We start from the raw sequence: 19353 nt of genomic DNA, 5'->3' as shown, positions 1-19353 counted from the left end.
ATTGATAGACTGAAGGCAGAGGTTAAGTTCCAAACTCAAGCATAAGGCAAAAATCATTTATGATTTAAAGTTCCCTTGACAACTCCTTATATGACTCATAAAGTACAGTACATTTGGTTTTGTGTATGCATCTAACTCTTCATTAATCAATAATTCTCCAGGGCTCTCCGTTCTTCAATCTTTTTGTAGGCACCCCAACAACAAGTCTTACTCTTTTGTCAATGGTAGGGAAACTCTAAAATTATTCACACATTCTTTGCAGCTAACAGGCCATCAACAGTTTTAGGATTGGATAGCATCTTTTGCCTGTGACATTACTTTAAAAGCTTTTTCTCTTTTTCCTTCTTGTCTTTCCCACCTCCGAGGTGTGGAGTTAAATGTTGCTAACTTAAATATATGCAGATAAGACTCCACTAAAAGATTCAAAGATTACAGTTATATTTCATATGTTGATTGCACTGGTCACCTTTTGGTTTGAACCTAACGGGCATCACACAATTTAGACTTTTTTCCCCCCACATTCTATATAAATAGTGAGCTCCCTGCCCTTCTATTAGGCATGCTGGGGTAGAGAATGGGAAAGTTGGCCTTGTTAGAAACATAGAACCTCACACTACATCTCCAGACCTACTGAATCAGAATCTGCGTTTTACCAAGATGCCAAGTAATTCTCACGTTCCTTCCACTGGTGTCTCCCAGAAGCACTGTCCTCAAAGCTCAGAGGCCCCACTTATACAGCCTTTATTTTTCCACTTGCCCTTCACATTGTTCTGCCCACAAAGCTAATGCAGTTGGAATTGGAACAAGGGGCAGGCACAAAGCAGGGAGAAATTCAAGCTCAGCAGGTGAAAATGATCCTTTCTCATCTGGCCATTCATCTCCCAGCGTTTTTCAATATGTGGTCCATGGACCTTCTGCAAGAGAACCAACAGGAGCACTTGGTAAAATGCGGATTTCTAAATCGTAGCCCAAATGTACAGAATCTTGAGTGTGGAGCCCAAGAATTTACATTTTATAAGGAACCCAGGAATCACCTTGTAACCAACAGAGGTGAGAATCACAGATTATTACTAGAAGCGGAAGAGAAAAAAATGAGAGAAAGATTTTCAGTATGTCACTCAATTTCTTCAGGTAGAAGATTAACGTCTACTGCATATGAAGACGAGCTAGTTTTTATTTTATTATTTTATTTTAGTTTAGTTTTTTTAAGGAAGATCAGCCCTGAGCTGACATCTACTGCCAATCCTCCTCTTTTTGCTGAGGAAGACTGGCCCTGAGCTCACATCCATGCCCATCTTCCTCTACTTCCTATGTGGGACACCTACCACAGCATGGCTTGTCCAGTGGTGCCATGTCCGTACCCGGGATCCAGACTGGACTGGCGAACCCCGGGCTGCCGAAGTGGAACGTGCACACTTAACTGCTGCACCACTGGGCTGGCCCCCAGAGCCAGTTTTTGTAGCAAAAGCTATATTATCAATTGCATTATAAATTAAATGTCTTTCATTTATTTTTCTACATAAATTTAGATTTATTTGGGTCATCTGACAGATTATTATTATTAGTTCTGCTAAACTACAGTGAATAATAAATATCATTAATTGTTATTATTTATTATTCTGTCCAAGGAAGGAAAAAACTCCTAGACTTTAGCTCAACATAATGTAACAATAAAATTGAGAAACTATTTTCTGTGTACCAATTATACCCCAGCACTATGCCAGGTGCAATACTAATTATGCTGACAATTAAGCTTACATGTTTAATATCTCAAGGAAAAAAAGAAAAAAGAATTGCATGTGTGCACATTCTTGACTCCACTCATTCTTGACATAATTTCACATCAAACTGTGAAGCCGTTGGTTTGAAGGGAAATGCCAGCACTGTCTCTCTGGACAGCAGCTTCACGTGTTACCAGGGCTGGAGGGAGAATCAGCGAAAGCCGGCAGAGTTAATTGGAGCCCTTTGCAACAAGTCAAAAGATGCACGGGAGTGATAACTGCAGGGCTTTCTACCCTGAGGCTCCAGCTGCAGAAATGAACTTTCAAGAACCCCCTACTCTGAACCCTGGCCTTCGGAGGGCACAGAATCCAGACCCTTCAGCCCAAAGGGGCCCATTTTCTCCTGACTGGGGCTGTTAACCCTTGGTCCCTCCATTGCTACTGGGATTTTTCTCATTGAATCCTCTGGTAGCCACATTCATGAAGGGGAACTGTGCTGTCTCACTATTCTATTCTTCCAGTTCTCTTAGCGAATATTCTTTTTTGCTTTTGCCTTCTGCATTTTGTAAGTCTGACCATAATTTCCCACTTCTTCCCAAGAATCCTTTCACTTAATTTTTGCTGTCCTATGATTTTCCTTAGCCAATTTTATCTACTTACTTTTAATATTTTATCATTTTTATGTAGATTTGACTTTTTTGGTCCTACATTTTCAAGTTTCCATGGGAGGTAGAAGTACGTGGTCATAAGAATTTCTAGGTAAAATTGACACATGATCCCTGGTCAGATTCTTCCCTCCACCACTGTTTCCCAATACTGGCTGCACAACACAATCACCTGTGGACACTTTCAAAATGCCAACGCCCGAGCTACATTCCAGATCAAAAAATCAGATGCTTTGCGGGTAGCTCCTGGGCATCAGTAATTTTTGAAAGCTCTCCAGGTGCTCAGTGTGCACCCATGATAGAGAACTACTACCTTATAAGGATCCATATGAAATGACCAAAGGTTTAGAAATACCTGGAAGGAGAAAGACAAACGGACTACTTGAAGGAGAGCCCAGGGCAGACCTAATTCCAAGCTGGGTACAAAATGCACAGGAGCTCCCAGCACTCCTTCATCAAATACTGGGAAGGAAGGAGCTGAGGTTTACAGGCTGCTGTGAGTCTAATACAAATTTACCTAAATTGACGCACCACAATCCCAGTGAAAAGTTTTTATTAACAGCAACTAGGTGCTCAGTAACATGATTTGAAAATGATTTAATTTTCCTGAGCAAACATCGAGTCTGAAGACAATTTGGGGATGAGCAAGTGAACTGTGCAAGTGGAAGCGGGGCGTGCTTTTAGCCAATGGAGAAAACATCCGTAACCCAACAGGAAGGAGAGAACATAGGATCAGATTACAGAGGACTATTATGCCCTGGGGAGGATTTAATTCAGGAAACCTGTAAAATTTAAAAATCATCAATTTCATGCTGTTAATAAGATCTAAAAGAGACAGAAAGAAAGTGGTAAAAGACAGAGATGAAAATTGAGAATATTAAGAGGTGGGCAGAAATCAAGGTGAGCTGGATGAGATGAGAACAGATGCAAATCATATAAAAGACAAATAGAAAAATTTTAAAAATCACCTTAGAAGTTTCAACGAGCAGAATCAACTGTGCAAACAACAGCAAATGAAAAGAGAAACAATTTTGTGGCAATAACCTAGAAATTGGAGACTGAATAGTATCAAGATAATTCATGAACACTTACTATGTACCTGTTTCTGAGCAAAATATTCTATGTAGAAATTCATTTTTTTAAATCTTTGCAACAATTCCATAACATAAAGAAAGTTTTCACCCCCAATTTATATGAGGAAACTCTGAAATAGGGATATATTTTTAAATTTACCTGAGATCAAGCAGCTAACAAGTAACATAGCTGGGATTTGAACATCAATTGATTTGACACCACGAGCTGTGTTCTGGACTACTAGAATAAGGAGGAAACTGGGAACAAATATACAATATTGAAAACTGCTATTTCTTACCAGAAGTAATGATCATATGTATAATAACAAACTTCCCAAGTCGAAGAAAGACCCAAATCTGAAGAATAAAGGAGCTTGCTATGTAACAGAAAAAATTAACGAAAAGAAACCAACTCATTTTCTGATAACGTTTTTGAACTTAATTGCTAAAGAACCCTATGGCACCTTCATTCCCCAGTATTCTGAATTTGTACAATGAAAGTCAACCTGGCAATACCGGAGTTCTCCATAATCTTTAAGATTACCACCCACATATGTCTTTGCCTGTTCATTTCACTGTTGGGAGCAGTAGATATACCTTTAAAACCCCTCAAGGGGAAAAAAGTTAAAGAATTCATAGTCCACACAGGCAAGAACAGAAAATAAAGGAATAAGGAAAAAAGTGTTAAAAAACAATAATAAAACTGGAAAGTGTGAAACAGGATGGCAGAAATAAGAGCAATTATACAACTTATAAAAATAAACGTGAATGAGTTAAACTACCCTACTAAAATACAGAGAATTTCAAGTCGAATATGAAACCAAATCAAACTAGATTCTCATTGTAGAAATATACCTAAAGTGATGTGACTTTGAAGATTAAAATATAAATAATGAATTTAAAAGCAATAAGAAAAAGAAAAATATGAAAAAAAGTAAGCTTCCCAAAGAGAAATTGACAAAATTGCCTTGACACTTGAGACTTTTTCCTTAGTTTTTCACAGGTTGGGTATATAAAAATAAATAACAATTTGTCGATGGTTCTATAATTTTCTTCTCCCTGTACCTCATTCACATGCTTGACATGCCCTATAGTAACATCCAATAGCATACTGGACTGGTTTTCAATGTAGGGACACTCTTTTCCCTACATGCCCTTCAGAATCTTGAGAGAACTGGTATAATTTAAAAAACCTCTCTCCTTCTGGTTTCTGATTTGATCCTAACTCAAATTTAGAATTACTAACTCAAAGAATATGCATTATATATTCTCAATATGGTATATCTAATATAAATATTAGTCTACCCTGAATGGAGAGTATAGATGTTTTCAAATTACCACAGAAAGTTAAATGTTTAAAAAAAATGTTATATTAACTACAGAAATTGTTTTTTATAATGTGTACATAAAAATTCAAATTGAAATAATAGAAAAATGAGAAACGAGGAGGTTTGCAACACATAAGACAAACATAAGTATAACATTCTTCATATGTAGAGATACTTTAATCAATGAGAAAAATGTGAATCCTTCGTTAGAAAAATTGGTGATGAAACTAGCTAGGCATGTCAAAAAAGAAGTACAAATGATCAGTAAATGTTGGAAACAGATAATGTGTCTAGCAGTCGAATAAACAAAACGATATTGTGATATAAAATTAGTAATTTTTTTTAACTGTAAAACTTGTCAATTAGAACGAAACAAAATGGACAATCTTGCATTTTGCTTGCTGGCGGGAGTGTAATTTGTATGGCATTTTTGGCAAATATTTGGCAGTGTAAAAATAATTGTCCTTTGTTGAGAGATTACCATTTGTTAAAGATTGCATTACACACTTTACAGACATATGATAGCCACATTTATACAGCGCATTTCATGGTCAAGCGCTGTTCTGTGTGTTTTACATATATGTGGATTCATTTAATCCCCACATCTATCCTATGAGGTAGGTAATTATTTTATTTTACTCCCATTTTACCTGTAGGGAATCAGAAGCACATGGATGTTATTGATTTGTCCAAGGTTACACAGCTAAAAAGCGTTAGAGCTGCAATATCATATCACTTAATATTTTGAGTATTCTTCCAAGGTAAATATTATTCTCCCATTTTGTAGATTAAGATATTAAAGAGAGATCCAAGAGGATAAGCAACTTCTCCAAAGTCATAGGGAGGGTAGGTAGCAGAGATCTGGATCAATGTCTGCTTGACTTTAAAGTCCAAGATTGTGCAATACTTTAAGAGCCTTTGACCCTGTTGTTCAATTTCAAGGGATTTATCCTACTATCATTGTCAGGAAATCCTCCAAAGATTTACATATGGACTTTTAAGAAAATCATATTAATTATAACAACAAAAGTTGGAAACCCAGGAAATGAGGAGACGCTGAGACAAAATGAGAATGGGAGAGAGGCAATGGGAAGCAACTGAAGGATTCTGAGGAGAGGAACATCATAGCTGATTGCTCTGTGGGATAGACCCACGGTAGAGGTAATGAAAAGAAGAGTATTGTAGTTGTTCAGGTAAGAGCTTGTAGTGATATGGCCTATGATGAGGATTATTTTAGGCAGGTTACTTTTAAAACTGCAAATGAGAAGGGGGCTGATTACCTTTAATAAAAGCAACTCTGAGGAGCAGGGTTTGCTTGCCCTTTGTTGGGAAACATTTACATTTGTAAGGGAAACCTCCATCTGTAAAGATGCCTCCTCTCTGTGCCAGGAAGAAGGGAGATGACCTTATCTCTAGAAACTCTTAATGGGGAAGGCAAGGACTTAAGTTGGTTACTGTCTGGCAACCTCATGTAACTGACCCCCACCCCCAACATCCTCCTTTGTCTTTAGCTGAAGATAGTATTTAGGGTGGTGGCTTCTGGCCTTTACTTAATCCAATTTGATTCTTATCTAAAAGTTATAGGACCACCCAATAGCCAGATCCCATCTGCACTGATACCATTTTAACATTTTACATATTCTTTCCTTTGTCTTGTAAAGAGATAACTCACATACTTATGCCTTAAATTTAGCCTTACTCTCCACCCATGTTTGCAGCAGCAGCTGCCCATGCCAGCAGCAGCTGTGACTGCCCATGGGTCCTGTCCCCATGCTATTCCACACTATTCTCTAAATAAAAGAGCACTACCGCCAGATCTTGAGAGTCCAAGAAATCCTTCTTTCGACTCCTCGGCTCACCAACCCCACATCAGCCTAGACAGTAGACAAGGGGAGAGATGGGAGAATTTGACACATAGTTGGGAAAATGAATCAACAAATATGAATATGAGGTGGGAAGAGGACATGAAAAGTCAAGAATAACTCTCAGGTTTGATTCACTGAGTTGCTGGAGCTGTCATTTATTGATATTGGGAATGCAGGAGGAACAGGAGTTCAGATTTGGGTATGCTGAGTTTGCAGAATGTGAGATGTCTAATGGAAATGACACTTTTTCCAAATGCCTTTGGCTACACATATTTGGAGGTCTAGGTGGGGCCGTGCACTTAGGAGTCAATAATGTCTACATGGTATTTGACGCTATGGGAGTTGACATGTTTCCTGGAACAAGACTGTAGGAAAGAAGAAAAGGAGAAAGAGTCAAGGGCTCAGGACTAAACCCTGAAGCTCTCCAAGAGGTAGAGTCGAGCTTCAGAAGCAGTGAGCAAAGGACATCTAGAAAAGGGGCTGAGAACGAGGAGGTAAACAGAAGAGTGATAGAAGAAAAGAAATATTTCAGGAAATGGTGAGAAATCCACTGTGTAGAATGCTGTTGAGCAGCGAAGCCCAGGATTGTAAAGTGTTCTTTAGATACGTAAACATGGAAGTTGGTGGTGTCCTTAGCAAGGCAAGTGAGCAGAAGCCAGAGAAAGTGAAGACATGGGGATAACATCCAAGATACTTCTTGCTAGAAGAAAGTCTGGGAAGAGGAGTGAGGGAGCAATAGCTAGAAGGGGATTCAGATAAAAGAAAGATTCTTGTGATTGTTTTGTTTGTATTTAACAATTAAGAGTTAATAGAGGGGCTGGCCCCATGGCTGAGTGGCTAAGTTCCCGCGCTCCGCTGCGGCCGCCCAGGGTTCAGATCCTGGGCGCGGACATGGCGCTGCTCATCAGGTCACGTTGAGGTGGCGTCCCACATGCCACAACTAGAGGGACCCACAACTAACCACAACTAAGATATCCAACTGTGTACGGGGGTGGGGGAGGGTTTGGGGAGATAAAGCAGGAAAAAAAAAAAGATTGGCAACAGTTGTTAGCTCAGGTGCCAATCTTTAAAAAAAAAAAAAGAGTTAATAGAGTTTGAACGATCCTGGGAAGAAGCCAGCTGGGCATTGGCTCCCAACTTGGGCATGCCTGAGGATGGAGGAGGGCGTGTTAAAACAAGGACAGCTGAGCTCTGCCCCCGGAGTTGCTGATGAAGCAGGTGTGGGTGGGCTGGCTAACGTGCAGTAATAACAAGGTCCCAGGTGATGCTGTCGATGCTGCTCCTGGGACCACACTGTGAAACACTGCGGTGGAGAGAGTGCTTAAAAGCATAAGTGAGAGGAAGAGAAACTCAGTGATCTCTCTGAAAAGGTGGGAAGAATTGGGGTCTAGAGGACTTTTGAATATTTTTATTTTTGATACAATAAGGGAAGCTCTGTACAAACAGGAAGGAAAAAGAGAGCAAATTAAAAAATAAAAATGAAAATAATAGTGGTAAATGCCTATTACATGCCAAAAATGATTTTAAATGTTTCAGCATACATTAATTCATTTAACCCCTAATAACAACCCTATCAGTCAGAAAAATGCAATTAATGTATATATTTGGTAGTAAGAAAGTGACAGAAATCCTATATGATGGATTCTGTTTCTTCTCTGGTGTCTAAGATAATCTAATATAAAAGATCATCATCTGAGTGGGATGAGGAAGGGAGGGTAGCATTTAGATAACTTGGAAAAATATAAAGTATTCAACAAGGAGAATGGGAGAAGGAGTTTATTACAGAAATGGGGTAGTATTGGTGTCATTACCGAGACCATTTGAAAATGGGGATTGAGAATTTTTAGTGACAGACTGCTTGTTTTTTTCCAGCCCACTTTGCTGCAAAGTACAACCTGGGCCAAAGCAAAGTGTGGGCTGCAGCAGGTTGGGTTTTTATCAGGTGTATAAAATAGGGAAGAATGAAGTGGGAGATACGAGGTTTTTATAAAAATGGTTGGACATTTGGGCTGCAGATTCTAAGGAATCTATAAAAGGAAGTGAAGGTTTGAGGGGGTTGACCAAGAGATGTGTTAGAAAGCTAATTAAGGCTATTCTAAAATCCATATAAATTTTCAAATTATAAAATTCTTTGACGGGGGAAAAAACGTCTTTTTCTTTCAAATGTGTTGATGCATTTTACTTTTTTTTTGGTCAAAGGCTTAAATTTGACTTTCTATTTAAATGGGCTTTAACATTTCATGAAGCTGAAAACCACTGTCTACCTGCACATAAGTTCAAGAACAGGACATGTGTGTTACGTGCTTGAGTATATTCCACTGCAATCTGTGAGAAATTGATTCACTGCTTTGCCAGTCAAACTGCCGATGCACTAATACTCATTCTTCCACCCTGATATAATTAGGTTTAATCAACAATTTCACAATAAATAATGGTGCTGTGAATTTGGGCGAGTCCCAAAGAGTAAATTTTTGCATGGTGAAATAGATAAGCTGGGCCTGTATGTAGAAACTAGATCCCTAAAAGAAGTCTAGGGAGTGTTAAGGGCTATAGCCACCTGTGACCTCATCTTTTGGAGATGGAGTGAATATCAACCTTGTAATGAAGCTATCCATAAGAACCCATCATATTATAGAATTATTCTTTTCTTCCTAGATGGATACAGGCTTTCATCTTATTAGACAATTCTTATTGTTTTTAACCAGGTAAAGTGTATGAATATTTACCATATTTGGAAATAAAACCTTGAAGAATGTTTTTATTTAAAGTCAAAACAAAAAGAAAATTAATAAGATCTACTCCTTAAGGAATCGCCTTTACCTGTGAGGGTGCTGTTATTGACAAACTCAGAGCTGGCAGAGGGCATGCGCAGTGGATGGGGACCTTCCTGACTGTAAGCTTTCAGAATGTACTTCTCAATTACACCTCTAACCATGACAGGTTCATCCCAGGTCACCTCAATGCTATATCCGTTTATGCTGCGGACTCTTGAGGGAGTTGGCACACTTTGCGGAGCTGTGAAAGAATAAAAGAGAAAGTAGAGAAAATGGCAGTTCTGAGAAGACTATTGCCCCTATTCTTCACTTTTAATGGCTGCCGTAAATCAGACTCAACCATTAGCATAAATACAATTTATTAGAGTTGTAACTTTTCAGCATTGATTTAATACGACTGCACATCTTGAGCCATTCAGTTTAAGCGATATTTCAAAACCATCAAAACTCCATCGACATAACGTTCTTTCAAGTCTAGTCCAGGTTTTCCAAAAACATTTAACGTAGCCGACATGTTTTAAACATCACTCATAAAGAAAGAGGTGGATGGTAGGCAGATAACAAGTTCAAACAATATAATGATGTACCTCTTTGAAGCAAGATAATTAGACTGTTATTATACACAGTGGTTTGACACTTTTATATCTTCAATGTATTAGCCAAAAAATATCACATATGTGATTGTATTGTGTTTGAATGTGTGATCTCATTTTCCAAATTCAAGTGTTTTCCAAAATAATTTTAAAAAAGTAAAGTTCTACCAGATATGACATACAGGATACATTGCTAATTTCATTTTGGTGGGTAGAGGAGCCAGTGCCCTTGAGATTATACAAAATCACGTTCAGAGATATTTTCTTCCGAATACCACAAAACAATAACGTGAAATGAGGAAGTTTAAAGGAATTGCAAAACCTCATATGCCCGGTCCCCTGATTTTAAAAATCCATCACCTTTAACTATTTATTAGATGTTTCTACGGTTCTGATCAGTAACAACTTCATCACAACTAACTGCACTGGGGACACTGAGAAAAAGCCCAAGGAATGCCACGGCAGGATGATGGATGAGAGACCCGTTCTCACTCTCACGGACTCCTGAGCTCCGTCGATGGAGGATCACTCTGGTTTTCCCACATCAAATATCCTCCTTCTCTGACTTTACTGTTCAGGCCAACAAAATAGGACAGTTTCCAGCAAAACAAAGTGGATATAAAGGATGAGAGGAAGCACAGAGATGAAGGACCACCGTCTGTGCAGTTAAAACACCACAGGCATCGATAGAAAACAAACAGGCCACACAATCAAGTTGCAAGGAAAGGGACAATGGGAGTGATGTTGATTTTATTAGTTCTGAAATGTGGTACAGGGCAAAGTACAGGACTGTCTAACAGATGGTCTTCTCATAAGGGACAGAACAAAACTGACTCAAAAATAATTAAATAGTGCAATTATTCTCCAACCCTTGGGAGCATGTAGCTGCTCAGTGTTGTGGTCAGATTGTAAATATGAATTTATGGCATCAGACTTTGTGGTCAGATCATTGCTATAAATTCAGAGGTCCATTTGCATACTTTCTCAGTGGTACTCAAAATGGAGACTGTTAAGCTCTGTAAGTGATGCACTTTCTAGACGCCTATTTATGTGGCTGAATTAGGCTGAAAGCAGGCTTTATAGGTGTTTGTTAATAAAGTAGAAGAGTGTGAAATAGGGGCAGAGGACATGTCAGTAACAAATGAATATTTTATATCAGAGCTTTCTCCAAGTTGTGAAGTTGAAAAGAACTGTAAGAGATCATTCAGCTATTGTCTTGCCCATAAATAGATGATCAATTAAATCATCCTGGAGAAGTGTCAAGTTGTCCTCTTCTGGAAAATCTGTAGGCAGAGAGCTTTGAAAATTATTCTTGGTAGCCCACCTGGATATTTAATTATGTTTTAGATTAACAAGATTCCTCAAAGAATGGCTGGTTAGTAACCCATTGTTGATAAGAAGTAAGAGAGGGGGTCTTGGTGAAAAACATATCTTTAGACAAATTATGACTTGCTAAGGATAAACTTTCTTCCAGAGACATAAGTGGCAATCATAGGAAAACGTATTGGCTTTTCTGACAAATATTTGACCCAAAATGGTAGAAGGCTACTGATTCACAAAACTTTCTGTGATATATGCCTTCATGTGATGGTGTTGTGTGAAGACTTTTTGGTCATTGTCAGAAGTACAAAGCACCTAGAGATGGGTTGTCTGAGACTAGATCTAATGTATTGTATCTCCTAGTTGTTTTCCTCCAACTCAAAAAAATTAGACCAATCAGCAGTCTCTATCCTGGGAGAGTCATTCTAAGATCCTAATAGTCAACACCATGGCAAGCATCTGCCATGGTGGGAAAAGACATCTGCTTCCAACCAGGGTGTGGGTTTCAGAGGCGCTCTCCGCAAGGGAGAGGCAAGAGGTGCCACCCCACCCAAAGGTAATCTTGACTTCAGCTTCCTGGGGTCTACGCAGTCTGCAAAGGTTTCCTGTCCTTAGATATATTACTGTAGATACAGGTCTATTAAATCCTTAAGGCAACTTGAACTTCCTTCTGCATCGGAAGAGGAAGGAATCAAGCCTGAGCAAATACTTACTGAGTACTTGAAAAATCAAAAGCACTGATTTACTCAGGATTTTAGCCCTTGACAAATACATTTGCAAACCAAGGCCTGCTCTGTCCCTAGATTACAAGCACACTACTCGCTTCATGGTAGTAGTCTTTCCTTTTCTTTACATGCGTAAACACGTATGCACAAACCTGTGCATGCATGTGCATATATACAATTCAATAGAAATACTATTTACCTGCTCCAGTTGTCCGTCCCCGACTCCAATCGCTATATACAGAACCTCCTTCATGTGAGGCCATCACTCGATACAGGTATTCTTAAATGGACATAAGAAGTAGAAAGATTAAAATATTACTCATAGAGACTCATCGAGGGCTGGCAGGAAGGGAAGACAGGATGAGGAGACATAACATCTAATTTGGAGCCCCTCCACCTTACCTGTAAAAGGCTGGAGACCGCTCTCATAAACACGCCACTCCTTTCCCTGGTAAACCAGGATGGAGTCATTTCCCCTGCAGTTAACAGTGCTGTCAGTTGATAGGCATCCATCCAGATTGACTCTGACAGCACTGCTGGACACAGATGCCAAGTTAACGACAGCACCCCGTGCAAATTTAACATCCTTCATGCAGCCACCGAAACCTAGCAAATAGTAAGGGATTAGTATCACATAAAGAGCTGGAGTCATTAATTACCAATCATTTTTGTCCTCTGCAGTCCTACGTTTTGATGAGGTGGGGGGGTTGCTTTAGAGGCAGTGTTTCAACTTTCAAGTCTCATTTAGGAAATCCCTTATGCCTCTTCTTGCTTTTTATCAGGCTAACTTGTCATGAGAAAAATATTTATATTTATGTTATTTTGAAAAGATAGATAAATTGATCATTATAATTCAACAGAAAGTATTTATTATACCTCTTTAGGTCCACATTTTCTCCTGTATATGCTCATGAAATAAAATCTAGGCAACTACACATTAGGGTGGGGGTACCCCCATGTCCCTCAATTCTGCAGAATTAAGTTACCTATATAAGTCAGTGTTTAAGTGCCAAAAAATAATAGTTGACATACCATAATTATTCAACAAGCTCATTGGGGGAAAAATACCCTTTGATGATATTATGCAGGATAGCGGGAGTGAGAATATAGTTTCAAAATATACTAGAGTCCTGAGCTATTGCCGTGAATTCCATCATAATCATTTCAGAGATGGAGAAGTAAGTCCTAGTATAATCAGCATGTGGAGGAGCTATCACTGTGCTCCCCCATTTTCACTGAGTTCCATAATCCTAAGTACACAAAATGGTCCCCAATTTTACATTGATATCACCATGACAAGGACCAGATTCAGCTAAGGCAGTGACAATACCTGGAGGTTTCCTTGGATGTGCATCCTACCCAGTTGACTTTAGAGTGACCAGATTGCAGCACAGTTGTGTGACGTTTAACAGAGAATGTGGAGGAAACGGATTTGAAAGATGCACTGCTTTTTTGTGAGAGAACCATAGGGCATCCAGTCAGCCAGGGAATAGCAGTTGCTTTGAATTACATGCTATTTTGTGTAAAGAGAGATCAGCTCAACAAGTTTTGGCAGTCCTCTGCTCAGAAAACTGCACAAAATTGTAAAGGAAGGGACAAAACCGACTGAGGCTGAGATTGTTGGAGCACACACACTGTCTTTCTGAACAAAAGGCGGTCAAGTTTGAAAAGCCCCAGACACATGATTAGCTCTTTTCAAGATGAAAGCACATCATCAGGAAATGGAAATAAAATATAGCACAACGTTTAACAGTAAAATAAGTTAATAGCAACAATGACCATATTGTTCTCTCCAGCATTTATACGATGTCTTATTATGTCTTCTAACACATTAAGTTGCAGCCTATTTTCTTTTAAATGCCTTTGCTATATGATTCACAATCCTTTAGGCCTGCCTGATCAATACTGCTAGTCTATCTCGAACACCCAGTAGACACTCAATAAGTTGAGTGAATTGAAAGCAATGAAGCTCAATATAAAAGCATCTGCTTGAAGATTCAGAAGCTAAGAATTCTTACCAGCAGTAATTTTCCAACGGCATAGAGCTGAGTTATCTAACTTCTCTGTTCTCAGTTTTTCTATCAACAAAATGTGAACTGTGGAAAAGTGGCTTTGGCCAACATCTAGCTGCTGTTATGCGAAATGTTCTATTACTGTTTAAGGGGTACAGAGTCTCAGTTTTGCAAGATGGAAAGAGTTCTGGGGAGGGGTGGTGGTGATGGTTGCATAACAATATGAATGTACTAAATGCCACTGAACCATATCCTTAAAAATGGCTAAGATGGGGGCTGGCCCCATGGTATAGTGGTTAAGTTCAGCACTCTCCACTTTGGCAGCCCAGGTTCGCAGGTTCAGATCTCAGGCACAGACCCACACCACTTGTCAGCCATGCTGTGGTGGTGACCCACATACAAAATACAGGAAGATTGGCACAGAGGTTAGCTCAGAGTTAATCTTCCTCAAAGAAAGCAAAAGAGAGGAAGATTGGCAACAGATGTTAGCTCAGGGGGAATCTTCCTCAGCAAAAGAAAAAAAAGGTTAAGATGGTAAATTTTATGTATGTATATTTTGCTCCAATTAAAAAAGTTAAAAAAAAAAGGAATGTCTTAAAAATAAAATCACAAGATGGAATTTTAAATTTGGAAAAGGCCACAGAGATAGTCTTCCTTCATTCTGGGGATAAAGAAAAAGGTCCAGAGAGTTATAGGATGACGTTTGTCAGTACTAATCCTTGTAGGAAGTGGGACTCTGGCCTCAGGCCTTGGAGGTGAAGACGTGTGATTTCTACTGGGGGGAGGGGGTCTTCCCTGTGCTCTCCCTAGGGAGGGCAGAGAGTTTTGTCAAATGAAGTTTACACTATTCTTCTGACTCTGCACCACCAGAAATACTCTCACTGGAAATATTCCCAACTACTTCAAAATTTTATTGGGGTGTGAGGACAAGAGGAGGGGAAAGGGCTTGTCTGTGGGAGGACTGGGCATCTTCTTTCTTTCTTCAAATTTTTATTTGTGAGAATCAAAATATTCCCAGCCCTATCCTCACCCCCAGGGCTCCAAACAACTACAAGGTGGCCCAGAACTCTGGGTTGACAAATCAGAAAGACAATGGTCCTTCTGGAGGAGGCAGCCCAGCACCGGGGTACCTGGGCTGGCAGGAAGGCTGGCTTTCAGCCCCAATTCCTGCCCTCTCTGCTCAGAGCTTTGGGCAGGGCATAACCTGTGATACCATGTGCCATGGCCCACTCACTCCCAACCTTGAGGCTAGCGACAGTCCCAAGTAATAGTTGTAAGATCAATACCCACGATGTGAGGTGGTACATCCTCAGCAAATGATGTTGCCCAGCATTTCCAAAACACAGAGCAAAACTGATTTGCATTTGATTCAAAGGAAGATTACAACATTAATGGATAAGAAAGAAAACAGCACTAATATGACCACAAAGAGAGCCTCTGAAAAAAGGTGCTAATTGAGAAGCACAGAGAGATTTTTTAGACTGTTGATAGCACATTGAAAAAAAATCCAGTAAGTGAACATGATTAATTTTAATTGCAATTTACTACATGCATGCAGCACGTCTGTATTAATACTCTCCTGATCACTGTCTAAAACATGTGCTTACTTAGATAGATCAGTGTCGCTCAAAGCATCTGAATCAGAATCTTAGGTGATAGGATCATAAAATCTGCATTTTTTAATAACCTTTACAGGCTATTCCAATGTATCTTGAATAGTAATCATGATAATAATAGCTAATTTTATTAAGTTCTTACTATGTTGAGTTCTTACTATACTTCAATATTTTATCAGTGGTTTAAGAACCACTGATATGGATGATGCTGCAATGATAAAAATTTAGTATTATCCATAAATAAAATGTCCTTAAGTATCATAGACTTAGTCACAGCATAGATTATTCCTTTTGCGTCTATATTGATGTCTTAAACTTCTATCATTGTCATCTTACAATTCCAGTTTCAGCCATGTTTCTAGGACCATCATAATAAGGGGTTTGGGCGTACTTCGAAAGTATAACGCTTGATAGGCAGGGTTTTTTCCTAGATGTAAACAGGATCAAGTAATCTTGCTCATATAAAGAGGTTTCAAGTGCTTTCTAACCTCAAAAACCTGAAAACCAAGAGAAGCCCTTATATGAATGTAATATTTTTAGCTGCTGTTACATCTTAAGTGCCTTGAAAATGTCATTACTGTCTTACACCCCAGATATTCATTAACTCCTTACTAGTACCCTTCTAAAAGTCTCCTTAGAGCTTGCCATATATTTTCTATTCAAAGGCATTTAAATCTTTATGTACTTACCAAATAGGCAAAGATCGCTTTGTAGAAATTTTAACCATTCGCGGTGCATAGAGTTTGAAATCTGTAGAGAACATTTTTCTACATGGGAGCAAGCTTTGTCAAAAGCTGGATGTTTCTGTGCCTTCCCCACTTTACAGAGAAGGAAGAGTGGTTGCATGCCCATAATAGAGAACACTGGATTATAATGAGAGTGGACTTTGACACCAGGCTGCCTGAGGTAGACAAGCTTGCTGTCTGCTTACTAGGCATGTGACCTTGAGCAAGTTATTTTCCTCTCTGCTCTTCAGTTTCCTCATCTGTAAAATGGTGATATGCGTAATAAGAACCTAACTCATATGCTTGCTCTGAAGGACGAACTCACTTATTCTCACATAAAACTCTTAGAACCATTCCTGGTACATAGTATGCACTCAGCTACTGTTAGCCTTTTTAAATTAATAATTTCTCGAATTATGTTCAAACTTATTATATAAATTAAATGCTATGAGTTACATGAGTTCTCTTTTTCTTTGATTCTGTTCAAACTCATTATATGAGCTAAATGCTTGCTTTAGTTACAAGTCATACATTCATGAATTTTTCCTTTCCATGATGGTTATTAATAATCAGTGATATACAGATTTTTCACAAGTACATCTGAAATTCAACTGAATTCACCCTTTCATATTCGTTGCTGCATGAGAGCTCCACTGAAATGCATGGAGACAACATTTATTCAGAAAAAAATACCCCAGTGAATTTAATGCCATTTTTCCCAGTTGTGCACACCAACCTATGTTTTTAATCTGTAAATACAGATAATCATCAATATTCAAGAAAACCAGAACCACATGTGTTCTCAAGGAAAATATATGATGAAATAAATTATATATATTAAATACAATTATATTTTTTGAAGACAGTTAGCATAAATATATTGATTATAAATAGGTATAAGGGCATACTCTTAAGGGCAACACACAAAACTATTTGAAGAAGTGTTCTGTGTTTTTTTTTCTTTTTTCTGAGAAAGATTGGCCATGAGCTACATCTGTGCCAATCTCCCTCTATTTTGTGTGTGGGATGCCGCCAAAGCACGGCTTAATGAGCGGAGATTAGGTCTGTGCCCAGGATCTGAACCCACAAACCTCAGGCCGCTGAAGCAGAGCACGTGAACTTAACCACTACACCACCAGTCCAGCCTCTGTGATTTTTTTTTTTAGAGCTTAAAATTCTCCACCAAAAGGGTGAGTGGGTGTTGCTTTCAGCCTGATTCTATTGCTATATCTTGAAACACAGAACCACTCAAACCTAGTAGGACCAGGGCTGCATCAGTTTGGGAAATCCTCCAGACGGAGTTTACCTTGTTCCAAGCTCAGATGCTTATAAGAGTCTTGCAGCTCCTGTGGGGTTCCTCCCACATAGACTGGGGAATTTACCATCAGTGGCTGGGCTCTGGACTCTGACACACGCTCCATCAGTTCATTCATGCTTGCCGATATGACGGAGCCTTCCTTTTTAATAATCACTTTATTCCACTTTCCATCACAATAGGACAGTCCCAGCCATAGATCCACTTGTGTCAAAGTAAGACTGGTATTTAACCGGAAGCTCAATATTCCATTCTTCAGTTCTATCTGTATTTCATATTAAAAAAGAAAATAGGTATATAAAAAGACTGCAGAAAGGCAGTTCGGGAGAGCAGAAGGTCAATTTCTCGAAGAAAAGCAAGAAATTTCCCTGAAAGCACTTCATAAAAATGTTCCACTTTATTCTAAGCAGAACTGGAGTAACGTATAATGAAGTACTTTGCAAGCTTCTAACCAACATGAAGAATATTGTATTGAGTCAAACAAATTCATACCCAATAATGATTATAAGATGTGACGCAATATTATGTAGGTAGAAACTTTTTGGGGGGGGCTGTGAAACAGAGATAAAAGATTAAATGCTAGCAAAAGTAATTGAATGACTAAAGAGAGCAGAATAGTTTGAACTATGACTCTATTTTTATTTGAGCTTTTAGAAAATGAGAAAACACTACTTCACATATCAATTTAATTTGGGGGAAAAATATGACAAGACAATAAGAAAATGAAATGTCAAGCCTGATTAAGCTTATTTTAACTGGTTGGTGAACTCAATTTCAAATTTGTAAGATGTGTTTTGATTCAATATTTCAGTTTTATTATCCTAAATCTCTAACTAACATGATTGCTTCTATGTCCATTCTTTTAGATCAAGGTGCCATTTTCTAATACAAACATATTTACCCAGATTTTCGTGGTAAAGGAAATGCCTCCAGATGTTTTCCTTCAAAATGTTACATGACAATTATTTTACCCACGATGTTTTTGTTAGAAGTCAAATCAGTGACCACAGGATATTTGAAACAAATTAAGCAATGTCAGATAAAAATGGTTACTTTTTCTATGTAAATATCATCTTCGTGAAGTACATGGGGCAAAAGCAGTCATTAATTTATCCATCCATTCATTCTCTAAATATTGAGCTCCCAACTGTGTTCCATGAACCTGCAGCTCCAAGGTAAGCACTGTTCCCAATAACTACACTAATAGGAGAAGCAAACATGGGGGGCATACAATAACTAAGAAAGGCATGGGGTACAATGAGAGCAGAGAAAGGATATGCCTTTGGTCCCTGGGAATTGGGAGAGGTTTAACGGAAGCTTTTCGGAAGTATTTAAGATTCATGGAGAATCTTCCGAGCAGGGAGATTAACATAATCAATGGAATGGAGACATTTACAAGCTCTTAGGTTTAGAAAAAGGTACCAAGTTAGGTAAGACAGAGGATACACACAAGGTGCCGGGGCAGGGGGCGGGGTGAGTTAGAAAGACTCCTGCCAGATATGTAGAAACACGATTTTGGAGAATTTTGAGTGATATGGAAAAAAGTTCATCTTTCTCTTTTCTGTCTGATTCCAAAGCATATATTCTTTCCACTATTGTCTTGTGCTAAAAGTTCACCCTC

The 19353-nt window shown here is 38.7% G+C and overlaps 1 protein-coding gene across 1 annotated transcript in view; it reads right to left on the bottom strand.

Moving 5' to 3' along the window:
• Positions 1–19353, bottom strand: part of USH2A (usherin) — a 733563-nt gene that overhangs the window by 397667 nt on the left and 316543 nt on the right. The window contains exons 26-29 of the mRNA XM_046679838.1: positions 17724–17997; positions 12467–12670; positions 12264–12344; positions 9473–9667 (exon numbers count right to left, since the gene is read on the bottom strand). Coding sequence (XP_046535794.1) covers positions 9473–9667; positions 12264–12344; positions 12467–12670; positions 17724–17997 — 754 coding nt within the window. The remainder of the gene's footprint in view (positions 1–9472; positions 9668–12263; positions 12345–12466; positions 12671–17723; positions 17998–19353) is intronic.

Source organism: Equus quagga, chromosome 12 (genome assembly GCF_021613505.1).
Source record: "Equus quagga isolate Etosha38 chromosome 12, UCLA_HA_Equagga_1.0, whole genome shotgun sequence".
Classification (NCBI taxonomy): domain Eukaryota; kingdom Metazoa; phylum Chordata; class Mammalia; order Perissodactyla; family Equidae; genus Equus; species Equus quagga.
Note: the sequence above shows the minus strand (reverse complement) of the source record. Positions and strands in the feature narration are given on the sequence as shown.